General features: G+C 46.3%; 1 protein-coding gene across 4 annotated transcripts in view; it reads right to left on the reverse strand.

The window, feature by feature from the left end:
* Positions 1-5,056: 5,056 nt before the first annotated feature.
* Positions 5,057-20,571, reverse strand: part of LSS (lanosterol synthase) — a 40,088-nt gene continuing 24,573 nt past the window's right edge. The window contains exons 18-22 of one of the 4 annotated variants that reach the window (XM_024758332.1): positions 9,947-10,012; positions 9,459-9,539; positions 8,696-8,866; positions 7,805-7,883; positions 5,057-7,308 (exon numbers count right to left, since the gene is read on the reverse strand). In XM_024758332.1, the coding sequence (XP_024614100.1) occupies positions 7,177-7,308; positions 7,805-7,883; positions 8,696-8,866; positions 9,459-9,539; positions 9,947-10,012 (529 nt within the window). In that variant the 3' untranslated portion in view covers positions 5,057-7,176. The other 3 variants (XM_024758333.1, XM_024758331.1, XM_024758334.1) reach the window with 3 other exon arrangements.

Consider the following 20,571-nt stretch of genomic DNA (forward strand, 5'->3'; position numbering starts at 1 on the left):
ACCTGCCGACCACACTCCCCTAGTCCAGAGGTTCCAGGCAGCACGTCAGTGTCCCCACACAGACCACCAGCACTGAGTGCCAGGGACACTGACCATTAGTGGACCCGAGGACCCCTGGCCAGGGCCCTGGGCCGTCTGGACCAACCACATGCAGAGTCCTGCCAGATTCTAGTCCTCGGTCAGGGTGACCTCCGTGACCCCCTCCACTCCCAGTAACTACCCGGGAGGGGCATAAACTCAGCACTGTTTCCTGGCTCCAAAGGCAGCAGGTGGGGCGCCTGCTGCTCTGCCTGGGGACACAGCCCAGACCGGGAGCAGGGTCTTCTCTCCCCTCAGCGGACGCCTCGATGCCTCGAGGGCAGGGGGAAGGGGAGGAGCCTCCATGCAGAACGCAGCCCTGCCTTCCCCAGACTCACAGCTTAGCGTAACTTCGCCCACCCAATCTCGGGTGGGATTTGTGGAGAAGGGTTGCACCCCGAGACAGAGCTGACAGGTCGGCGGGAACGTGGACAGCGGCCTCTGAGGAAGGCCCCAGGGCAGATGCCCCACCAGCCTCCTGAGAACAGGGCCGGGCGTGAGTAGCTCCCCTCCGCGGGCCCCTCCCCTCACACTTACAATGCCATTTCTTCCCCCCCACAAGAAAACCCTCTCAAGGTGGCACCCTCCGGCCATGGACCTGGGAACATCCTGCCAGTTTCCTGGTCATAATGCACTTCCCTTCTAACACATCACTGGATTCAATTTCTAATATTTTAAGTATTTTCTATATTCATGAGGGAAATTGATCTGTATCTCCTCTTCTTGTCATGTCCTGGTCTGGTTTTGCTATCAAGGTCATATTGACCTTATACAATGAGTTGCAAAGTGTTCCCTCCTCCATTTTCTGGATGTTGTGTTACATTGCTATTTCTCTCTTAAATGGTTGATAAATTCACCAGCAAAGCCAGTGAGCTTAAAGTTTTCTTCCAGGAAAGCTTTTAGTTTCTGATTCAATTTCTTAAATAGATATAAAGTCACTTAAGTTTTCCATGTCTTCTCATGCCCATCTAGACAACAACTGTGTCTTCTGAAGAATCTGTCCACATCATCTACATTGTGGAGTATTGGCATTACGTAGCTCATATTTCCTTATTATCTTCTCTGAGGTGTTACGCCTCTGAGGACTAATAGGTCCAGCCGAGGCGGAAAACCAAATGTGAAAGTGCAGAAACAGTGTTAGCAGGTTTTTGCCGGAGCATGTAAAGCAGAGCATGTGGGAACCGTGTGATCCAGGGAGAAGGGTGGCCAGGCTTAGGGGGGCAGGCTGGACGACTTATTTCTGCAGGATCTATAGTGAGGTACCCTTTTGTATTCCTGATATAGGTTGTTTTCTTTCTTACTTGGTCAGACTAGAGGCTTGTTACTTTTCTCAAAGCATTAACTTTTGGTTTCATTGATCTTCTTTTACGTTTTCTGTAGCATTTGACTTCTACCCTTTTGTCTGGTATATCCTTCCTTCTACTTACTTTGGTTTTAAGATTCTTAAGATGGACAATTAAATCATTGATTTTTTTTTTTTTTTTCACGGGCCTCTCACTGCTGTGGCCTCTCCCGTTACGGAGCACAGGCCCCGGATGCACAGGCTCAGCGGCCATGGCTCACGGGCCCAGCCGCTCCGCAGCATGTGGGATCTTCCCAGACCGGGGCACGAACCTGTGTCCCCTGCATCGGCAGGCGGACTCTCAACCACTGCGCCACCAGGGAAGCCCAATCATTGATTTTAAACCTTATCTACAGCATTAATATGTAAGCCTGTAAACATTTCTCTAAGCACTGCTTTAGCTACATCCCACAAATTTTGACGTCATGTTTTTATTTTCATTCAGCTTGAAATATTTTCTAATTCCCCTTGTGCTTTTATTTTTTACTATAGATGATTTAGAAATGTATTGTTTCATTTCCAAATATTTGGGATTTTCTAAGTCTTTTTGTTACTGATTTCTAATTTAACTCCACGGTGGTCACAGTACACTCTGTCCAGTTTCAATCCTTTTGAATTTCTTGAGACTTGTCTCATGATCCAGCATATGGCCTATCTTAGTGAATGAGCACTAGGAAAGAAGGCCGGGAGCTGTACAGATGCCAATTCCTCAAGATGGTTGAAGGTTTTGTCTACAGTTGCTGAGACAAGTATTACAGTCTCCCACTTCAATTGTGTATTTGTCTAATTCTTTCTTTAGTCCCACCAGTTTTTGCTTCATGTAATTTGAAGCTCTGTTATTAGGTGCACATACATTTAAGATTGCTATGCCTTCTTGATGAATTGACATTTTTTTTGTTAGTAAATGTCTTTTTATTTCTGGTACTATTCCTTTTCCTGAAATCTACTGATATTAATATAGCACTTTTTCTTCTTATTTGTGTTTTTATGTTATGTATTTTTCTAAACTTTCACTTTTATCCTGTCTGTATCTTTACACTAAAAATTTCTATGGACAACATTGATGGGTCATGCTTTTTCATCCAATGTTAACAATCTGTAGTTAAAATCTCTGCCTTTTAACCAGAGTGCTTGGCCCTTTACAGTTAATAAAATTATTTAAATGGTTGGTGTATTAGTCTTCTAGGGCTGCCATAACAAACGAGCACAGACTGGGTGGCTTAAACAACATTTATTTTCTCACAGTTCTGGAAGCTAGAAGTCCAAGACAAGGGTACTGGCAGGGCTGGTCCCTCCTGTGGCCTCTCTACTTGTGTGCAGATGGCCCACCCTGGGTCCTCATGTGGTCTTTCCTCTGTGTGTGCGTTCCTGGTGTCTCTCTCTCTTACAAGGACACCAGTTCTACTGGATCAGGGACCCACCCTTAGGACCTCATTTAACCTTAATTATCTTCTTAAAGGCCCCATCTCCAGATGCAGTATCATATGAGTTTGGCAGGGGGGGACACAATTCAGTCCATAAGAGTTGGGTTTAAGCCTATTATCTTATTTGTTTTCTATTTGTCCCATCTGTCCTTTGTCTTCTTTTTCTCGCCTTCTTGTATTTTAGGAGGGTTATTTTACCTCCTTTATTAGTTTACCAGCTGTACCTCTTTCTTTTTTAGTGGTTTCCTCTAGGGTTTACAGTAGGTTTCTTCTGCTTATCACAGTCTACCTTTACGTAGCATCACTTATACACGAGGTAGGAGCCTCCATCCTCCTTCAATATCCTTTGTGTTGTCATACCTTTTACTTCTTATGTTAAAACCACCATTATTATTTTTGCTTTTAAAAGTTAATTTTAGGGACTTCCCTGGTGGCACAGTGGTTAAGACTCTGCCTGACAATGCAGGGGACATGGGTTCGAGCCCTGTTCCGGGAAGATTCCACTGCTGCGGAGCAACTAAGCCCGTGCGCCACAACTACTGAGCCCACGTGCCACAACTACCGAAGCCCGTGTGCCTAGAGCACATGCTCTGCAACAAGCCACCGCAATGAGAAGCCCGTGCACCGCAACAAAGAGTAGCCCCCGCTCACGACAACTAGAGAAAGCCACGTGGAGCAACGAAGACCCAACGTAGCCAAAAATTAATTAATTAATTAAAAGAAAAAAAGTTAATTTTAAAGAAGAAATCTTTTAGACAAAGGGGGAAAGCTTCTATACTTACCACACACTTCCCACCTGGTGCTCCTCATTCTCTGAAGATCAGCTTCCACCCAGTATCTCTTTCCCACACCTAAACAACTGAACATTTCTCGTAAGGCAAGGCTGCTGGACGATTCCTTCAGCGTTGGTTTGTCTGGAAAAGGTCCACTCTGCCTTCATTTCTGTTTTCTTTGAATATGGAATTTAAGGTTTCAACACTTTGAAGACATCATTCCGGCATGTCTGTTCCTGATGAGAAGTTGCTTGTCACCCTTGTCTTCGCTCAGCAGTACATAACGTGCCTGTTTCGTTTGCTTTTAAGATTTATTCGTCCTTGGTCTTCATCAGAGTATCACGAGCCTTAAAGTGGGTTTTGGTGGGGCTTTTGGTCTGTCTGCTGAGGTTCATGGATCTGTGGGCTTACACGTCTTGTGTTTGGGAAAATTTCAGCCATGGTTTCTTCCAATGTTTTTCTGCCTCCCTCTCCCCCCTCCCGCTTTTCTAGGTCTCAGATGACACGTGTTGGACCACTCAGTATTATCCAACAGGCCACTGAAGCTCTGTTTGATGTTTTAAGCCTTCTGGCCACCGTCAGGCCGCTTCAACGCTCACCTATTCCTAGAGGGCCCAAGGGCAAGCCCTGCTCCCCTACCTTCCCAAGAACCAGGGGCATCAGGGAACACGAGGCCTCAGGCTGGCTGCATCCTGCACAAGAGGCCTGGCCGTGGGACAGGCATCAGAGGCTGCCTAAAGCCACCAAAGTAGCTGTTCTCCGCCATGTGCAGCACGGGTCTCAAATGGCCCCTGGGGCACCACTGCCCTGGGAGGAAAGCTGCAAGTCACATACCGATAATAGTCATCACACAGAAACTATTGGTTGAATTATTTTCCCAGAAGAAAACAAGTAACTCTGAAGTTATCGCTATCACCCTAATCCTGAGTGAGGAAAGAGGGTTTTCAAAACAGCACCAGAAATTCCAAGTGAAAATGCCAGGCACATGTCTTTGAGGGGAGCCCAAGGTCAAGACATGCTGCCCCAGTGCCCCTAGTAAGTTTACCGAGCTCTTCGGAGCTGCGTCTTCAGCTTCCTACGGCTGCCACTTGCGAGGGCGGTTCTTGTGAATTCTGCTGTGACCAGACGCCTTGTGGAGAGGCGCAGCCCAGACGCCCCCTTCCCACAATCAGTGAGAAAGCTGAGCACTGACTTTGGAGACCAACAACAGCAAGAGAATCAAGCCCCTGGCAGGTACCTCATGTGTGACATCCCTGCCAGTCCCCTCTAACTTTCTCGCCTTTGTGTCCCCTTGTCTTGTGTTTCTAACCTTATAAATAAAACTTTATATTGCAGATGGAGAGATGAAAATAAATCAAGCTGACCAATTAACCTATAATTAGCTGCTGAGAGTTGAGAGAAGAACGAGGAAGCAACAGTTGATTGTATCAATTGTTCAAACATTTTTATTGTCTGAATAAAATTTAAATCTACATATCGACATTGGTTATGTTCAGTAAGGTAAGTATTTTCTTGGAGATAAGTTTCCATTGTGAGTTAAGCATTTCCAGTTAGAGAATCCCTCAAAGGGTCAGATCTGAAGTTTACATCCTGCTGAACAAGAAAAGCTAATCTGGCTCCAGAGAAAGCTTCCCAGCACAACATTCAAAATTTGCTCCTGATAACCAAAAATAAAACAATTTGAATTCAAGACATGTTAATCATTCTCCCAGGACAGAGAACTTGACTTTTAATCAGGTTGAGGCAAATATTTTCCCCTCAAATAACCAGAGGTGCATCCTGCTTATCTTGGAACAATTTCTCTTGTTCCCTGAGACTGAGGGGTGGTGGTCCCACACGGGGCACGAGAGACCCCAATCTATGACGGTTTCCAGGATGAAACAAAACACATGCACGACAAGCGTCTGCCTAAGGGGCTCAAATGTCTGTGTATTAAGGTAGCCGGTAAGACAGGTGACCTTCCATAATGTTTCAGTGTAACAGTTGATTTTCATTTCTTTCCCGGAAGCTTTATGTTTCGTCCAGTGATCTGATCATGGCTGGGCATTGACCGCTGCAAGAAGCAGACCGTTGGAAATCACCGTCTGCGCTGCTGGTGCAAGAGTAACTGACAGATCTCAAAGGGGCCCAGCGCAGCTTCCTCAGCAAAATAAACCCTAGTTTAAAAACATCTGGGGCAAGTGCTGACATCCAACTAGCGCCAGCTGAACACCCGCTACGTTCCACAGTGTGGCAGCCGGTGGAGCCAGCAGGACCTGCCAGCGCATATGCGCACCCAGGCCCTGCGGGGCTCAGAGCAGGTAGAGCACCACCTGGGGCAGGAGGGCAGTGGGGGGCAGCTCAGGCAAAGGCTGGACGCAGGCGAGCCCCGGGCAGAGTCAGGGAGAGCGCTCGGCGGCCACGAGAGCTGCGGAAGCAAGGCCACGTGGTGCAAACCTTGGAGAGCACCCTAAGGGTCTGGGCAGGGGTGGCAGGAGCGGGGGGCACCCAGGCGTCTCTCTGGCTGTCAGAGGGAGGGTGGTACACTGGGGCCGCGCAGCCAGGGCAGCCGTCAGACAGGGAGAGGCACAGAGGAACAGCAGAAGGAGAAGGCCCTGGGGGGGACGAGAAGCAGGTGGGCCCCTGGGGCGACACCAGGCCTGGGTTTGACCCTCATCGACGCTCTCAGTGACCCTCACAGCCACACTCCTGCTCATCCTTGTAGGTCAGAGGCAATTCCAGGGTTTGGATTTTCCATCCTGAGCCCCAAGTCCACACACGCTAAGCCAGACGGGTTTAGAAGCCAGAGGGGAATTCAGAGGCTCGCCACCTGAGAGGCAGCACCCTGGAAATGTGACCCTCCCTGCAGCTTGGAGCACAAAGGGGGGTGAGGGGTATCCCCAACACACATCAGGGTCCCACTGCTGCGTGGCCATTAACAACCCCTCACCCTTCCTTACGCTCGGCCTCCCATCTGTCACTACAAGACGACTGCCACCTCTGAGGTAGCGATGCTGGCGCCCCACGGGCCGGCTGAGCCATGACGCGGCGCTGGCGAGCTCGAGACCCGGGGCAGGCCGGCCTGCGGCGTCTGGTCCCCGATCCCCACTGAGCCTGAGCCGCCACGGTGAACAGGCAGGCCCAGCCTCTCCTGCCAGGCCGTTCCAGGCAGCTGTCCCATCCCTCAGCCAGAGACAGAGACAGGAAGAGCCGGTCCTCGAGGGCCTGAGGCAGGACGCAGACGAGGCACAGCTGCTCCGCTCCTGAGGACTCAGTCACTGGTCAGGAAAGCCCTCCCAGCCCCGTGCCCACAGAGAGGACACGTACCACGCCAGGCGGTACCACGGAGCGCACTGTGCTTTACCCACCCTCACGGCTCATCCAGTTCCTTCCCTCTCCCGAGCTCTACCAACTGTTCTCAGAACTAATGCTATGCTGAAAATCAAGTCTGAAGGCACCAGCCCTGCCCGTGCCACAGGCCCAGGCTCAGCGCTTCCGCCGAAGCGGGCAGGGAGGGGGCTGCCTCGGCCCCTCTGAGATGCCCCAGCCTCGCCTGGAACTCGCATGACCAGACGTGCTCTCAAGGGTGGCCGGCGAGGGCGCTCTCGGGGTGCAGGCGGGAGAAGCGCCCAAGGGCCCAGATGGGGAAGATGTTTCTGTAGCTCGTGTAGCTGATGGCACAGGACTTGTTGAAGACCCCAGCGATGTTGTCCTGAAAGGACACAGGGAATGAACACAACGTCTCCACCAGGTGGCTGGACAGCTCCCTGAACTGAGACCCTGGCTGGAGGGCTGGCCGGCTGACCTCAGCAGGCGGGGCCTACCACCACCCCAGCTCTCGGACCCCAGGCCCTGCAACAAACCCTCCAGCCCGGGCCACCAGCCCCTCGCAGCCCCACCAACCCCGGACTCATCCAAGGCGGGGCCAGCCTCACGTGACCTTGTGACCCCATGCCCTTCCACACTTCCTTCTGAGTGAGGGGCTGTCAGGATCAGCCCAAGGGTGTCCTGGCCCGTGGGCTTCTCCCCCGCCAGCTCCTTCCCCGACGCCACCAGCCCTGCCGCCAAGCCAGTGCTTCAGCTGCAAACGGCCCAGGCCTTCAGGCCCGCCACCATCACAGACCTGCTTCCAACACAGGCCACTCACCGGTGGTGTTTGTGACTCTCAAATCCCCAAGGTGAAACCCCACCCGCGGCCCCACTCGTACCTGGGGCCAGTCGCCATTGGGCAGCTGCTTTCCAAGCAGGTAGCTGACTCCTCTCTCCAGGGCCGCTACGTCAGGGTGCCTGCAGGGAGACGGGCACTGAACACTCCCACAACCACTCTGCACGAGCCCCCCTCCGGCTGCGGACAGATCTGCGTCCTCACCCTCACGCAGCCAAGCGCAGGGACAAGGATGTGAAACGCTGCACGATGACAGACAGACCTGCCGGTAACAGTCGGCCCACCAGACACCCCGAGGAGCAGCAAACGCCACCGGGGCAGAGGCGAGTGGGCAGGAGGGCAGCCCACGCGTGGCCAGGTGGCAGTCCCTGCCACGAGGGGATGCTCTCCTGTCCACCCGGCCACTGGTCTTCAGGGCACTCTGAGGGCCACCAAAGCCACATGTGCTAAGCTTGCTCGTCCCGGCCTGATGAGACACCAGAAGGCTCGATGGCTCAAGACGGAGCTCAGCCTGCCCGCTCCTGCCCACACTACCTGGCCTTCCTTTGAGGGGGCTTTAGGGAGATTTCCCAGGGGTCCCAGCACAGACTGGGACACCGTGTGCACATCTGCGTGCACACGTCTGCGTGTGTGTGTTATGTACACGTGCCTGAGCACGTGTGTGGCTTAGGGCCGGCTGCGGACACAGAGCAGGTGCTGCCACACCTCACGCTGCTGACGGCCCTGCTCCCCTGGCTGTCCCTGTCGGGGGGCCTCTTTGCAGGACCTGCCACCTCGCCCTGGGAGCCTGTTGAGGGGGCCCCACAGGCCTCACGTCCTCCCACTGCTGCACTGCTGCACTCGCAGCTCAGCTGCCGTGCCCGCCCAGGCTGCCGGCTCACCGCCCTTCCTTCGCCCAGCCCTGCGGCTCTGGGAGGGGCCTTGTCGCCCCCACCTGACGGCCATCAGCCCCATCAGGGCCCAGCACGTGTTGTGGATCTGGGACCGGGCGCTCTGCACGTAGCGCCGCTGCTCACAGGACTCGAAGTCCTCCCCCCAGCCTCCATCTGCCATCTGTCGGGACAGCAGGAAGTCGCAGGCCTGGGAGACCTCTGCACAGGCAGTCCTGCAGAGACCAGCAAGACACGAGACACCATCATACCGGGCGAAGTCCCTGCCCCCGCTCTCGCCCTGGCCAGGCCCCTCAGGGTCACGGAGAGGGGTGCGTGGGCCCCCGCACTCAGGCCCAGCCCACCGTGGGACGTGAAGGAGGACAGAGGTGCCGGCACTGCAGGGCTGTTGGAAGGTAAAGGGAGATGCCGTGCATCTGCAGATGGCCTCCTGGACGTGACCCACCAGCAAAGCAGCCCTCGGGGAGGTGTCTGGAGACAGCTGACCCTAGGCCTCCTCCCTTCTCTCAGCCAGTGTCCTGGCCTCGGGCCGCTCCAGCTCCTACTTGGGTGTGGGGCTTGGGTATGGGCCGGTGAGCTGGGGGAGGGCAGAGGGCCAGAGGCTTCCCTCCCCCACACGAGCCCAGAGGCTGCGCAGAGCAGTGAGGCACAGTGGCTCATACATTTTCTGGAATCCTGATCTTATCTCACTGTTTAAAAACATGTAAGAACACCCCCAAAATCAAACAACAAAGGGAGAATCACCCCCAGCAGAGTGTCATGCTGAGAAGACCCCCATCCCGCCAAGGTGGGAATGTCCACACTCACCCATCGCGGTAAGTGTGCCCCATGCAGGCGAAGGCTTCCAGCCCAAAGTAGGTGCCGTAGGTGAAGCACACCCCCCAGGAGCTGGAGGAAGAAGGGGACAGCGCCCGGCCCCTGAGTCCTCGTTCACAGCGGGCGCAGGGTCTCCCTCCAGCATGGGGTGTACAGGGGGCTGCGGCTGTCTTCAGGAAAAGCATCCACAAGGCCTCAGCACTAAGACAGACCTACCCAACCTGGCCTCCGTGGGTGGCTCCATGTGCTGGATCCAAAGCCAGATGAGAACGGATCCAAAGCCAGAGGAGGGGTAGAGCCACCAGGCCACCACGCCCTTCCAACGCCCTCAGCCACACTGCCTTAGCAGCACGCTGAGCAGTCACCACCGGGGGAGGCTGGGCATTCAGAAAGGAGCAAGGCCCACCAGGAACATGTCCAGAAACCCCTGGGGCAGCACAAGCACCCCACACGCATCTGCACCCACAGGCATCACTCACCCTTCCCAGGAGCCATCAGGCCTCTGCTTCTGCCGACAGAACTGCAGTCCCCGCTCGAGGGTCTCCCTGGAACACAGCAGGATGAACATGCCCAATGAACAGTCCAGCAAAACAGCAACTTACCTGCTACCCCCATTCCCCCCACTCTACGGCCTCAAAAGAACGAGCATGGTCTTCCTTAAAAATACGTAAAAACCAACAGTTCAGGGAGGAGATACAAGGTCAAAGAAGCAGCGATTACAGGCCACAGGAGGGGAACAAAGTGGCAGTGAAAAGAAGAAATTAAGGAGAGGAAAACCTCAGGGACGAACCCACATTAGAAGCAGCTACAAACAGGATCGATATCACCGAAAACAAGGTCAGTGACACAGGCTTGAGTAAATCACATAAATGAAAATTTTAAAATAAACAAAAAATGAGAGAGAAAATACATTCAGAGGACAAAGAAGATCCATCACAGGTCTAACTGGTACTTCCAAAGAAGACCTGGTTCTCTGAAAGGACTAGAGGTGAAGGTATGAATACAGCCTTTAGGGTGATCCGCCCCCCATGACGCTCACTCGCCTCCAGGCACCCAGCCTGTGTCATCCCTCTCGAGCGGCAGCCCCGTGTCCTGTTTGTAGCCAGCTGATCCCTGCACAGTTGATGGTCGCTGCTTCCAGCTCCCACCTGGCTGGTAGACAGACTCCCTGGCTCTACTGATCCCTCCCTTGCTGGCTCTCATGGAGCCGCCATACAGAAGCCCACGTGGCAGGAAACTAAGGGTGGCTCCAGCCAATGGTCATCAAGGAAATGGGGCCGGAGGCTGACAATCCGCAAGGGATGGAAACCTGCCAACAACCACACACGCCTGGGGCAGACCCTCAGTCAATGCTCAGGTAAGGCCCCAGCCCTGGCCAGCATCCTGACTGCAACCCGGGGAAATCCCGAAGCAGAGGGCCCAGCTCAGCCATGCCTGGACTCCTGACCCACAGAAACTGCGAGGTGATAAACGTGCTGTTTTGAGCCACCAACTCAGCAAGACATGTTAATACAAAGAGTGAAAGTACAAATAAACATTAGCAACAAAAAGAGTGGTATGACTATAGCTTTAGTGGAAATTAAAAAGTAAAGAGAAGATAAGAAAAATTCATGCAATACATTTGAAAACTTAGACAATATGTACAAATTACTCAGAAAATTAACGTATTGAAACTGCCTCAAGAATAAAGAGCCCGAATAGTCCTACAACTACTAAAGATATACGTAAAAAGCATAGACTTTGCCCAGAAAAAGAACTCCAAGTCTAGACATTTTGTAAGTGAATTCTACTAAATTATCAAGAACAATCATTCTAACCTTACACAAACTCTCCTAGGAAACAGAAAGAGGAAGGAACACTTTCCCTAGTTCATTTTGGGAACTCAGCATAAGCTTCTCAACAAACCAGACAAGAGGAATATGGTAAAAATTTCAGGCTGTTCATTAATGGACACAGATGCAAAACTCTAAATTAAATATTGGGAAACTACATACAGTAGAGATATACCAATACTAAGTGAGGTTTATCCAGAAATGCAAATGTGTTTTAACATTAGAAAAATCTACAATAATTATCTACAATATTAACAGATAAAGGAGATAAATGTATAATCATCTCAATAGAGATAGAAAAATCATTTGCTAAAATACAACACCCATTCACAACAGAGAGAAAAAACAACTTAGCAAACTACGAAGAGAAAAGAGCTTTGTTAACCTGAAAAGGGATAATTACCAAAAACCTACAGGAGATGTCATTCTTTTTTTTTTTCATCCACATCACACAGCTTGTGGGACCTTAGTTCCCTGACCAGGGACTGAACCCAGGCCCCAGCAGTGGAAGTGCAGAGTCCTAACCACTGGACCACCAGGGAATTCCCAAATGTCATTCTTAATGGAGAAATATTAGAAGCATTCCCCTTTAAAATCAGGAAATATGACAAAGATGGCACTATTACCACTTCTGCTAAGCAGAACACTGAAGTCTTAGCCAGGGCAATGAGACAAGAAAATAAACTATAGGCCTATGGATTGAAAGGAAAAATATGTCATTTAAAAGTGATATGATTGTCTACAGAGAAAACCCAAAAGAATCTACCAGCAATTAATTAGAATAAAAAGAGTTACCCAGATGGATTCGCTGGTGAATTCTACCAAACATCTAAGGAAGAAATTGTACCATCTCTACAATCTCTTCTGAAGAACAGAAACAGAGGGAATTTTGCCTAACTCATTCGATGAGGACAGCATACCAAAAACAGACAAAGACATTATGAGAAAGGAAAACTAGGGATAAATATCTCTCAGTAGCACAGATATAAAAAATCCTCAATAAAATATCAGCAAATCAAATCCAACAATGTATAAGAAGAATTACATATCACAAACAAGTGGGATCTATCCCAGGTATGAAAGGCTGGTTGAACATTCAAAAATCAATTAATGCAATCTATCAAATCAACTTCTTTTCTAAAGAAGAAAAAAAAAATCACATGATCATATCAATAGCTGTAGCAGAAATATTTGACAAAATCTAACACCTATTCATGATTAAAAAAAAAAAAACTTTCAGCAAACTAGGAACAGAGGGGAAGTTCCTCAACTTGATAAAGAGCAGCCACAAAAAACCCACAGCTAACATCATACTTAATGGTGAGAAAAACTAGACGCTTTCCTGCTGAATCAGGAACAAGAATGTCTACTCTCACCACTTGTATTCAACTTCATACTGGAAGCCCTAGCTAATGCAATAAGATAAGACAAGGAAATAAAAGGTATACATATTGGGGAAGAAGAAATAAAACTGTCTTTGTTCACAGATTACATGGTTATCTGTGTAGAAAATCCCAAAGAACCGACCAAAAAACTCCTGAACTACTAAGCAATTACAGCAACGTTGCAGGATAGAAGGTTAATATACAAAAGACAACTGTTTTCCTACCAGCAATGAACAATTAGATTCTGAAATTAAAATCACAATACCGATTATGTTAGCACCAAAAAAAAATTTTAAGTACTTAGGTATAAATCTAAAAATATATATACAAGATCTATAAGAGGGAAACTATAAAATTATGATAAAAGAATCAAAAGATCTTCCCAACTTCATCTATATATGCAACACAATCTCAATCAAAATTTCAGCAAATCATTTCATAGATATCAACAGATTCCAAAGTTTTATGCAGAGGCAAAAGAAACAGAATAGAAAACACACTATTTAAGGGGAATAAAGTTGGAAAACTGACACTACCCGACTTCAAGACTTACTGTAAAGCTACGGTCATCAGGACTGTGTGGTATCAGTGAAAGAATACACAGATAGATCAATGGAGAATAGAGAGCCAAGAAACAGACCCACACAAATACTGTCAAGTAACCATTGGCAAAGGAGCAAAGGCAATCCAATGGAGAAAGGAGAGTCTCTGACAAATGGTAATGGAACACCGAACGGCACATAAAACATAAATAAATCTAGATACAGACCTTACACCATTCACAAAAATTAACTCAGAATGAATCACAGATTTTTGTCTTTTCATGTAAAACACAAGACTATAAAACTCCTAGAACATAACATAGGAGAAACTCTAGGTGACCTTGGGTTTGGTGAAAACTTTTTAGATATAACACTCCAATCACAATCTATGAAAGAAAACACTGATAGGCTGTACTTCATTGAAATGAAAAACTCTGGCTCTGCAGAAGACATTGTCGACAGAATGAAAATGTAAGGAGCTCTTTTGACCCTTTCCTGTTTGCCCATTTCTGTTGCCCTCAAACCTTACAGAAATGAGGTCACTAGGTGACATTTAACCTAACTCCTGACTCACGCTCTACTGAATGCACACCATGCCTTGCCTAACCTGTCGGTCCTTTCCCTAGACGAAAAGAAGTAGGAATTAAGAACTGAGCAGTTAAAGAGTGACTAGCTGTCTACCCCCAGCAGCCCCCTTAGCAATCCTGCAGGCAGGTCATGTGGGCAAGACAACATCTGAAGAAAGCTCATGAGGAGTCAGCCAGCCTGCACGCAAAGAGAGGACACAGAGCTTGACCTCCTGCCTTGATGGTTCACTGAGATTCTTTCCCCTTTTCCCCTTTAAAACCTGTCAGGGCTGAGGAGAATCTCTGGAGTTGATTCAGGGAACATGAGCCCACCTTCTCCCCACATTGCCAGCCTTCTGATTAAAGCAACCTTTCCTTTCTTACAACACTTGCCTCTCAAGTATTGGCTTTTGAGCGGAGAGCAGCCAGACCTGAGCTTGCCACAGACTGAGAGAAAATCTTGGTAAAATACATAGCTGACAAAGGGTTGCTATTTAAAAATATACAAGGTACTTCTAAAACTCAACAATAAGACAACAACCCAAATTTAAAATGTGCAAAAGATCTGAATACACACCTCACCAAAGATATACACATGGCAAATAGATACATGAAAAGATGTTCAGCATTATACGTCATTAGGAAATTACAAATTAAAACAATGAGATATCACTACACACCTGTCGGAATGGCCAAAACCCGGAACACTGACAGCACCAAATGCTGGTGAGACTGTGGAGCAACAGGAACCCTCATCACTGCCGGTGGGAATGCAGAATGGAGCAACCACTTTGGAAGACAGTTCGGTGGTTTCTTACAAAACTAATATACTCTCACCATATGAGCCAACCATATGCTCTTTGGTATTTACTGAAATGAGCTGAAAACATGTCCACACAAAAACCTGCACAGGAATAATTATAGAAGGTTTATTCATAATGCTAAAACTTGGAAGCAACCAAGATGTCCTTCCATAGGCAATGGATAAACAAACTGGTACGTGAAGATATGAAGAAACTTTACATGCATATTACTAAGTGAAAGAAGCCAATCTGAAAAGGCTACAGACTGTATGGTTCTAACTATATGACATACTGGAGTGGTTCCCAGGGGATGGGTGAGGGGGGAGGATGAATAGGCGGATCATGGAGGATTTTAAGAGCAGTGAAACTATTCTGCATGATATAGTAATGATGGACATATGTTGTATACATGTGTCAAAACCCACGGAATGTACAACGCAAAGAGTGAGTCTGAACGTAAACTATGGACTTTGGATGATAATAATGTATCAATATTGGCTCATCAATTGTATTTAAAAAGTACCAAATTAATGCAAGATATTAATAATAGGGGAAATGGGGTGGGAGGGGGAGCGAAATGGCTAAACAGGAACTCCCTGTGCCATCTTTCTGTAAACCTAAAACTGCTCTATAAGACAAAGTGTATTAATTTTTTTAAGTTTAGCAGATTGTCTAGCTATAAGATCAATATCAAAATCAACTGGACAGGCTCCTGGAAGGATGGCAGAGCCGGCAGCACCGGGAACCCCTCTCCCGCCTGGGCAACTACTGCACTGGCAGAATGTACCTGATGTAACTATTCTGGAAGTCTGCAGTCTGCTGAAGGCTTGCAACTTCCAGGGGAAGATTTGGAGGGTTAAACTGCTCTCAGCTCTTAGCACAGGAACAGCTACCCATTCCCCACCCCAGGACCCAGGAGGCAGCTGTACATGTGTCCCTGGAGCATCTTGCAGGACCTAGGGTGGGCAGAAAGGACCCTGTCCTCCAAAAACTGGGAATCAGCTCTGAATGATGCTTCTGATCACAGAGGAGCAGGCAGAGAGGCAGGAGGCCACGGCTGTTGCACCTGCCCCCAACTGTTCCAGCCCCTGCCCTTCTGGCTGAAGTGACTTCCAGGGGGTTTAAATGCTATTCACAGTAGCATTACTCACAATGGCTAAAATGTGGAAGCAACCTAAGTGTCGATCATAGATGAATAGATAAGCAAAATGTGGTTCATCCATACAATGGAATATTATTCGGCTTTTAAATGGAATGAACTACTAATAATACCTGCTATAACGTGCATGAACCTTGAGGATATTACTCTCAGCGAAATAAGCCAGACACAAAAAGACAAATATTATGTGATTCCACTTACACATGGTACTTAGAGTAGTCAAACTCATAGAGACAGAAAATAGAATAGTGGTTGCCAGGGGCTGGGAAGAGTGGGGAAATGGGAGTTATTGTTCAATGGGTATCCGTTTTACAAGATGAAGAGAGTTATGGGGATGGGCGGTGGTGATGGTTGTACAACAATGTGAATGTGAATGTATTTAACACCACTGGATTGCACACTTAAAAATGGCTAAGATAGTAAATTTTATGTTACATGTATTTTAACACAAGAGAAAAAAATCAGTAGCATAAGAATCCATGAGTCCACACTAACAAATAAGCAAATAAGTAAACAGGGGCAAAGAAAAGTTTTTAATAGAACACCAACTAATACATATGAAAGGAATGACAATTTTACAATCATTATATGAACAACTGATGCAAGCAAGAATCATCATCAGGTGCTAAAACGAATGGGTAGAAGTACGATGAGAAACAGGATATTTACATAGTTTAAAATTATCTCCCCGAGAGGGCAGACAGGAGAAGCAAGAAGAACTACAATCCTGCAGCCTGTGGAACAAAAACCACATACACAGAAAGACAGACAAGATGAAAAGGCAGAGGACTATGTACCAGATGAAGGAACAAGATAAAACCCCAGAAAAATGACTAAATGAAGTGGAGATAGGCAACCTTCCAGAAAAAGAATTCAGAATAATGATAGTGAAGATGATCCAAAAGAATGGAGGCAAAGATTGAGAAGATGCAAGAAATGTTTAACAAAGACCTAGAAGAATTAAAGAACAAACAAACAGAGAGGAACAATACAATAACTGAAATGAAAATTACACTAGAAGGAATCAATAGTAGAATAACTGAGGCAGAAGAACGGATAAGTGACCTGGAAGACAGAATGGTGGAATTCACTGCTGCAGAACAGAATAAAGAAAAAAGATGAAAAGAAATGAAGACAGCCTAAGAGACCTCTGAGACAACACTAAACGCAACAGCATTCGCATTATAGGGGTCCCAGAAGGAGAAGAGAGAGAGAAAGGACCCGAGAAAATATCTGAAGACATTAGAGTCAGAAACTTCCCTAACATGGGAAGGAAATAGCTACTCAAGTCCAGGAAGTGCAGAGAGTCCCATACAGTATAAACCCAAGGAGAAACATGCCGAGACACATAGGAATCAAATTGGCAAAAATTAAAGACAAAGAAAAATTATTGAAAGCAGCAAGGGAAAAACGACAAATAACATACAAGGGAACTCCCATAAGGTTAACAGCTGATTTCTCAGCAGAAACTCTACAAGCCAGAAGGGAGTGGCATGATATACTTAAAGTGAGGGAAGGGAAGAACCTACAACCAAGATTACTCTACCCGGCAAGGATCTCATTTAGATTCGATGGAGAAATCAGAAGCATTACAGACAAGCAAAAGCTAAGAGAATTCAGCACCACCAAACCAGCTCTACAACAAATGCTAAAGGAACTTCTCTAAGTGGGAAACACAAGAGAAGAAAAGGCCCTACAAAAACAAACCCAAAACAATTAAGAAAATGGTCACAGGAACATACATATCAATAATTACCTTAAACGTGAATGGATTAAATGCTCTAACCAAAAGACACAGGCTTGCTGAATGGATACAAAAACAAGACTCATCTATATGCTGTTTATAAGAGATGCACTTCAGACCTGGGGACCCATACAGACTGAAAGTGAGGGGATGGAAAAAGATATTCCATGCAAATGGAAATCAAAAGAAAGCTGGAGTAGCAATACTCATGTCAGATAAAATAGACTTTAAAATAAAGAATGTTACAAGAGACAAGGAAGGACACTACATAATGATCAAGGAATCAATCCAAGAAGAAGATATAACAATTATAAATATATATGCACCCAACAAAGGAGCACTTCAATACATAAGGCAACTGCTAACAGCTATAAAAGAGGAAATCAACTGTAACACAATAATAGTGGGGGACTTTAACACCTCAATTACACCAATGGACCGATCATCCAAAATGAAAATAAATAAGGAAACAGAAGCTTTAAACGACACAACAGACCAAACAGATTTAATTGATATTTATAGCACATTCCATCCAAAAACAGCAGATTACACTTTCTTCTCAAGCGCGCACGGAACATTCTCCAGGATAGATCACATCTTGGGTCACAAATCAAGCCTCAGTAAATTTAAGAAAATTGAAATCATATCAAGCACCTTTTCTGGCCACAATGCTATGAGCTTAGAAATGAATTACAGGGAAAAAATGTAAAAAACACAAACACACGGAGGCTAAACAATGTTACTAAATAACCAAGAGATCACTGAAGAAATCAAAGAGGAAATCAAAAAGTACCTAGAGACAAATGACAATGAAAACACGACAATCCAAAACCTTTGGGATGCAGCAAAAGCAGTTCTAAGAGGGAACTTTATAGCTATACAAGCCTATCTCCAGAAACAAGAAAAATCTCAAATAAACTAACTGACCTTACACCTAAAGGAACTAGAGAAAGAAGAACAAACAAAACCCAAAGTTAGCAGAAGGAAAGAAATTGTAAAGATCAGAGCAGAAATAAATGAAATAGAAACAAAGAAAACAATAGCAAAGATCAATAAAACTAAAATCTGGTTCTTTAAGAAGATAAACAGAATTGATAAACCATTAAGACCGGACACTATAAAACTCTTAGAGAAAAACATAGGAAGAACACTCTTTGACATAAATCACAGCACCTTTTTTAATCCACCTCCTAGAGTAATGGACATAAAAACAAAATAAACAAATGGGACCTAATGAAACTTAAAAGCTTTTGCACAGCAAAAGAAACCATAAACAAGACGAAAAGACAACCCTCAGAATGGGAGAAAATATTTGCAAATGAATCAACGGACAAAGGATTAATCTCCAAAATATATAAACAGCTCATGCAGCTCAATATTAAAGAAACAAACAACTCACTCCAAAAATGGGCAGAAGACCTAAATAGACATTTCTCTAAAGAAGATGTACAGATGGCCAAGAAGCACGTGAAAAGCTGCTCAACATCACTAATTATTAGAGAAATGCAAATCAAAACTACAATGAGGTATCACCTCACACCAGTTAGAATGGGCATCATCAGAAAATCTACAAAAAACAAATGCTGGAGAGGGTGTGGAGAAAATGGAGCCCTCTTGCACTGTTGGTGGGATTGTAAACTGATACAGCCACTATGGAGAACAGTATAGAGGTTCCTTAAAAAACTAAGAATTACCGTATGACCCAGCAATCCCACTACTGGTCATATACCCAGAGAAAACCATAATTCAAAAAGACACATGCACCCCAATGTTCATTGCAGCACTATTTACAATAGCCAGGTCATGGAAGCAACCTAAATGCCCATCAACAGACGAATGGATAAAGAAGTTGTGGTACATATATACAATGGAATATTACTCAGCCATAAAAAGGAACTAAATTGGGCCATTTGTTGAGACGTGGATGGATCTAGAGACTGTCATACAGAGTGAAGTAAGTCAGAAGGAGAAAAACAAATATCGTATATTAACGCATGTATGTGGAACCTAGAAAAATGGTACAGATGAACCAGTTTGCAGGGCAGAAGTTGAGACAAAGATGTAGAGAACAAAAGTATGGACATCAAGGGGGGAAAGCAGCAGCAGGGGTGGGGATGGTGGTGTGATGAATTGGGTGATTGGGATTGACATGTATACACTGATGTGTATAAAACTGAAGACTAATAAGAACCTGCTGTATAAAAAAGTACATAAAATAAAATTTCAAAAATTAAAATAAAAAAAACTTTCTTCCACAAAGAGAAAAGTATTAACTTTACAGTGGGGAAAACAAGTGGCCATCTCCTTAATCAACAGTGTTGACACATGCTTCCTAATATGATGCACTGAGAAGCCCCATCACTTTTGTTACTTGCTCGACAAAAATGCTTAATTTTATAACCTGAATCTTGTCATGGGCAAACACAGAAAAACATACATTGAGGACATTCTACAAAATAACTTGCCATATTCTTCAAAAATGTCAGTCATCAAACACAAGGAAAGACTAAAGAACTGTTCCAGGTTAAAGAACTAATATATGACAACTAAATACAATGACCCTGGGTTAGACCTTGAGGAAAAATGTTTCCATAAACCACACCACTGGTACAACTAGGACAATTTAAATAAGTTCCATAGATTAAATAATGGTATTATACCAATGTTAATATTGTGACTCATATTTACATAAGAGAATAACCTCATTAAAAAAAATACTAAAGGAAGCCACAACAACGAGAAGCCTGCACACTGCAATGAAGAGTAGCCCCCGCTCACCACAACTAGAGAAAGCGCGCGCACAGCAACAAAGACCGAACACAGCCATAAATAAATAAATAAATTTATTTATTTTAAAAAAATACTAAAGGGCTTCCCTGGTGGCGCAGTGGTTGACAGTCCACCTGCCGATGCAGGGGACATGGGTTCGTGCCCCGGTCCGGGAAGATCCCACATGCCGCGGAGCGGCTGGGCCCGTGAGCCATGGCCGCTGAGCCTGCGTGTCCGGAGCCTGTGCTCCGCAACGGGAAAGGCCACAACAGTGAGAGGCCCGCGTAAAGAAAAAAAAAAAAAA

Source organism: Neophocaena asiaeorientalis, unplaced genomic scaffold (assembly GCF_003031525.2).
Source record: "Neophocaena asiaeorientalis asiaeorientalis breed wild unplaced genomic scaffold, Neophocaena_asiaeorientalis_V1.1 scaffold45, whole genome shotgun sequence".
Taxonomy (NCBI): Eukaryota; Metazoa; Chordata; class Mammalia; order Artiodactyla; family Phocoenidae; genus Neophocaena; species Neophocaena asiaeorientalis.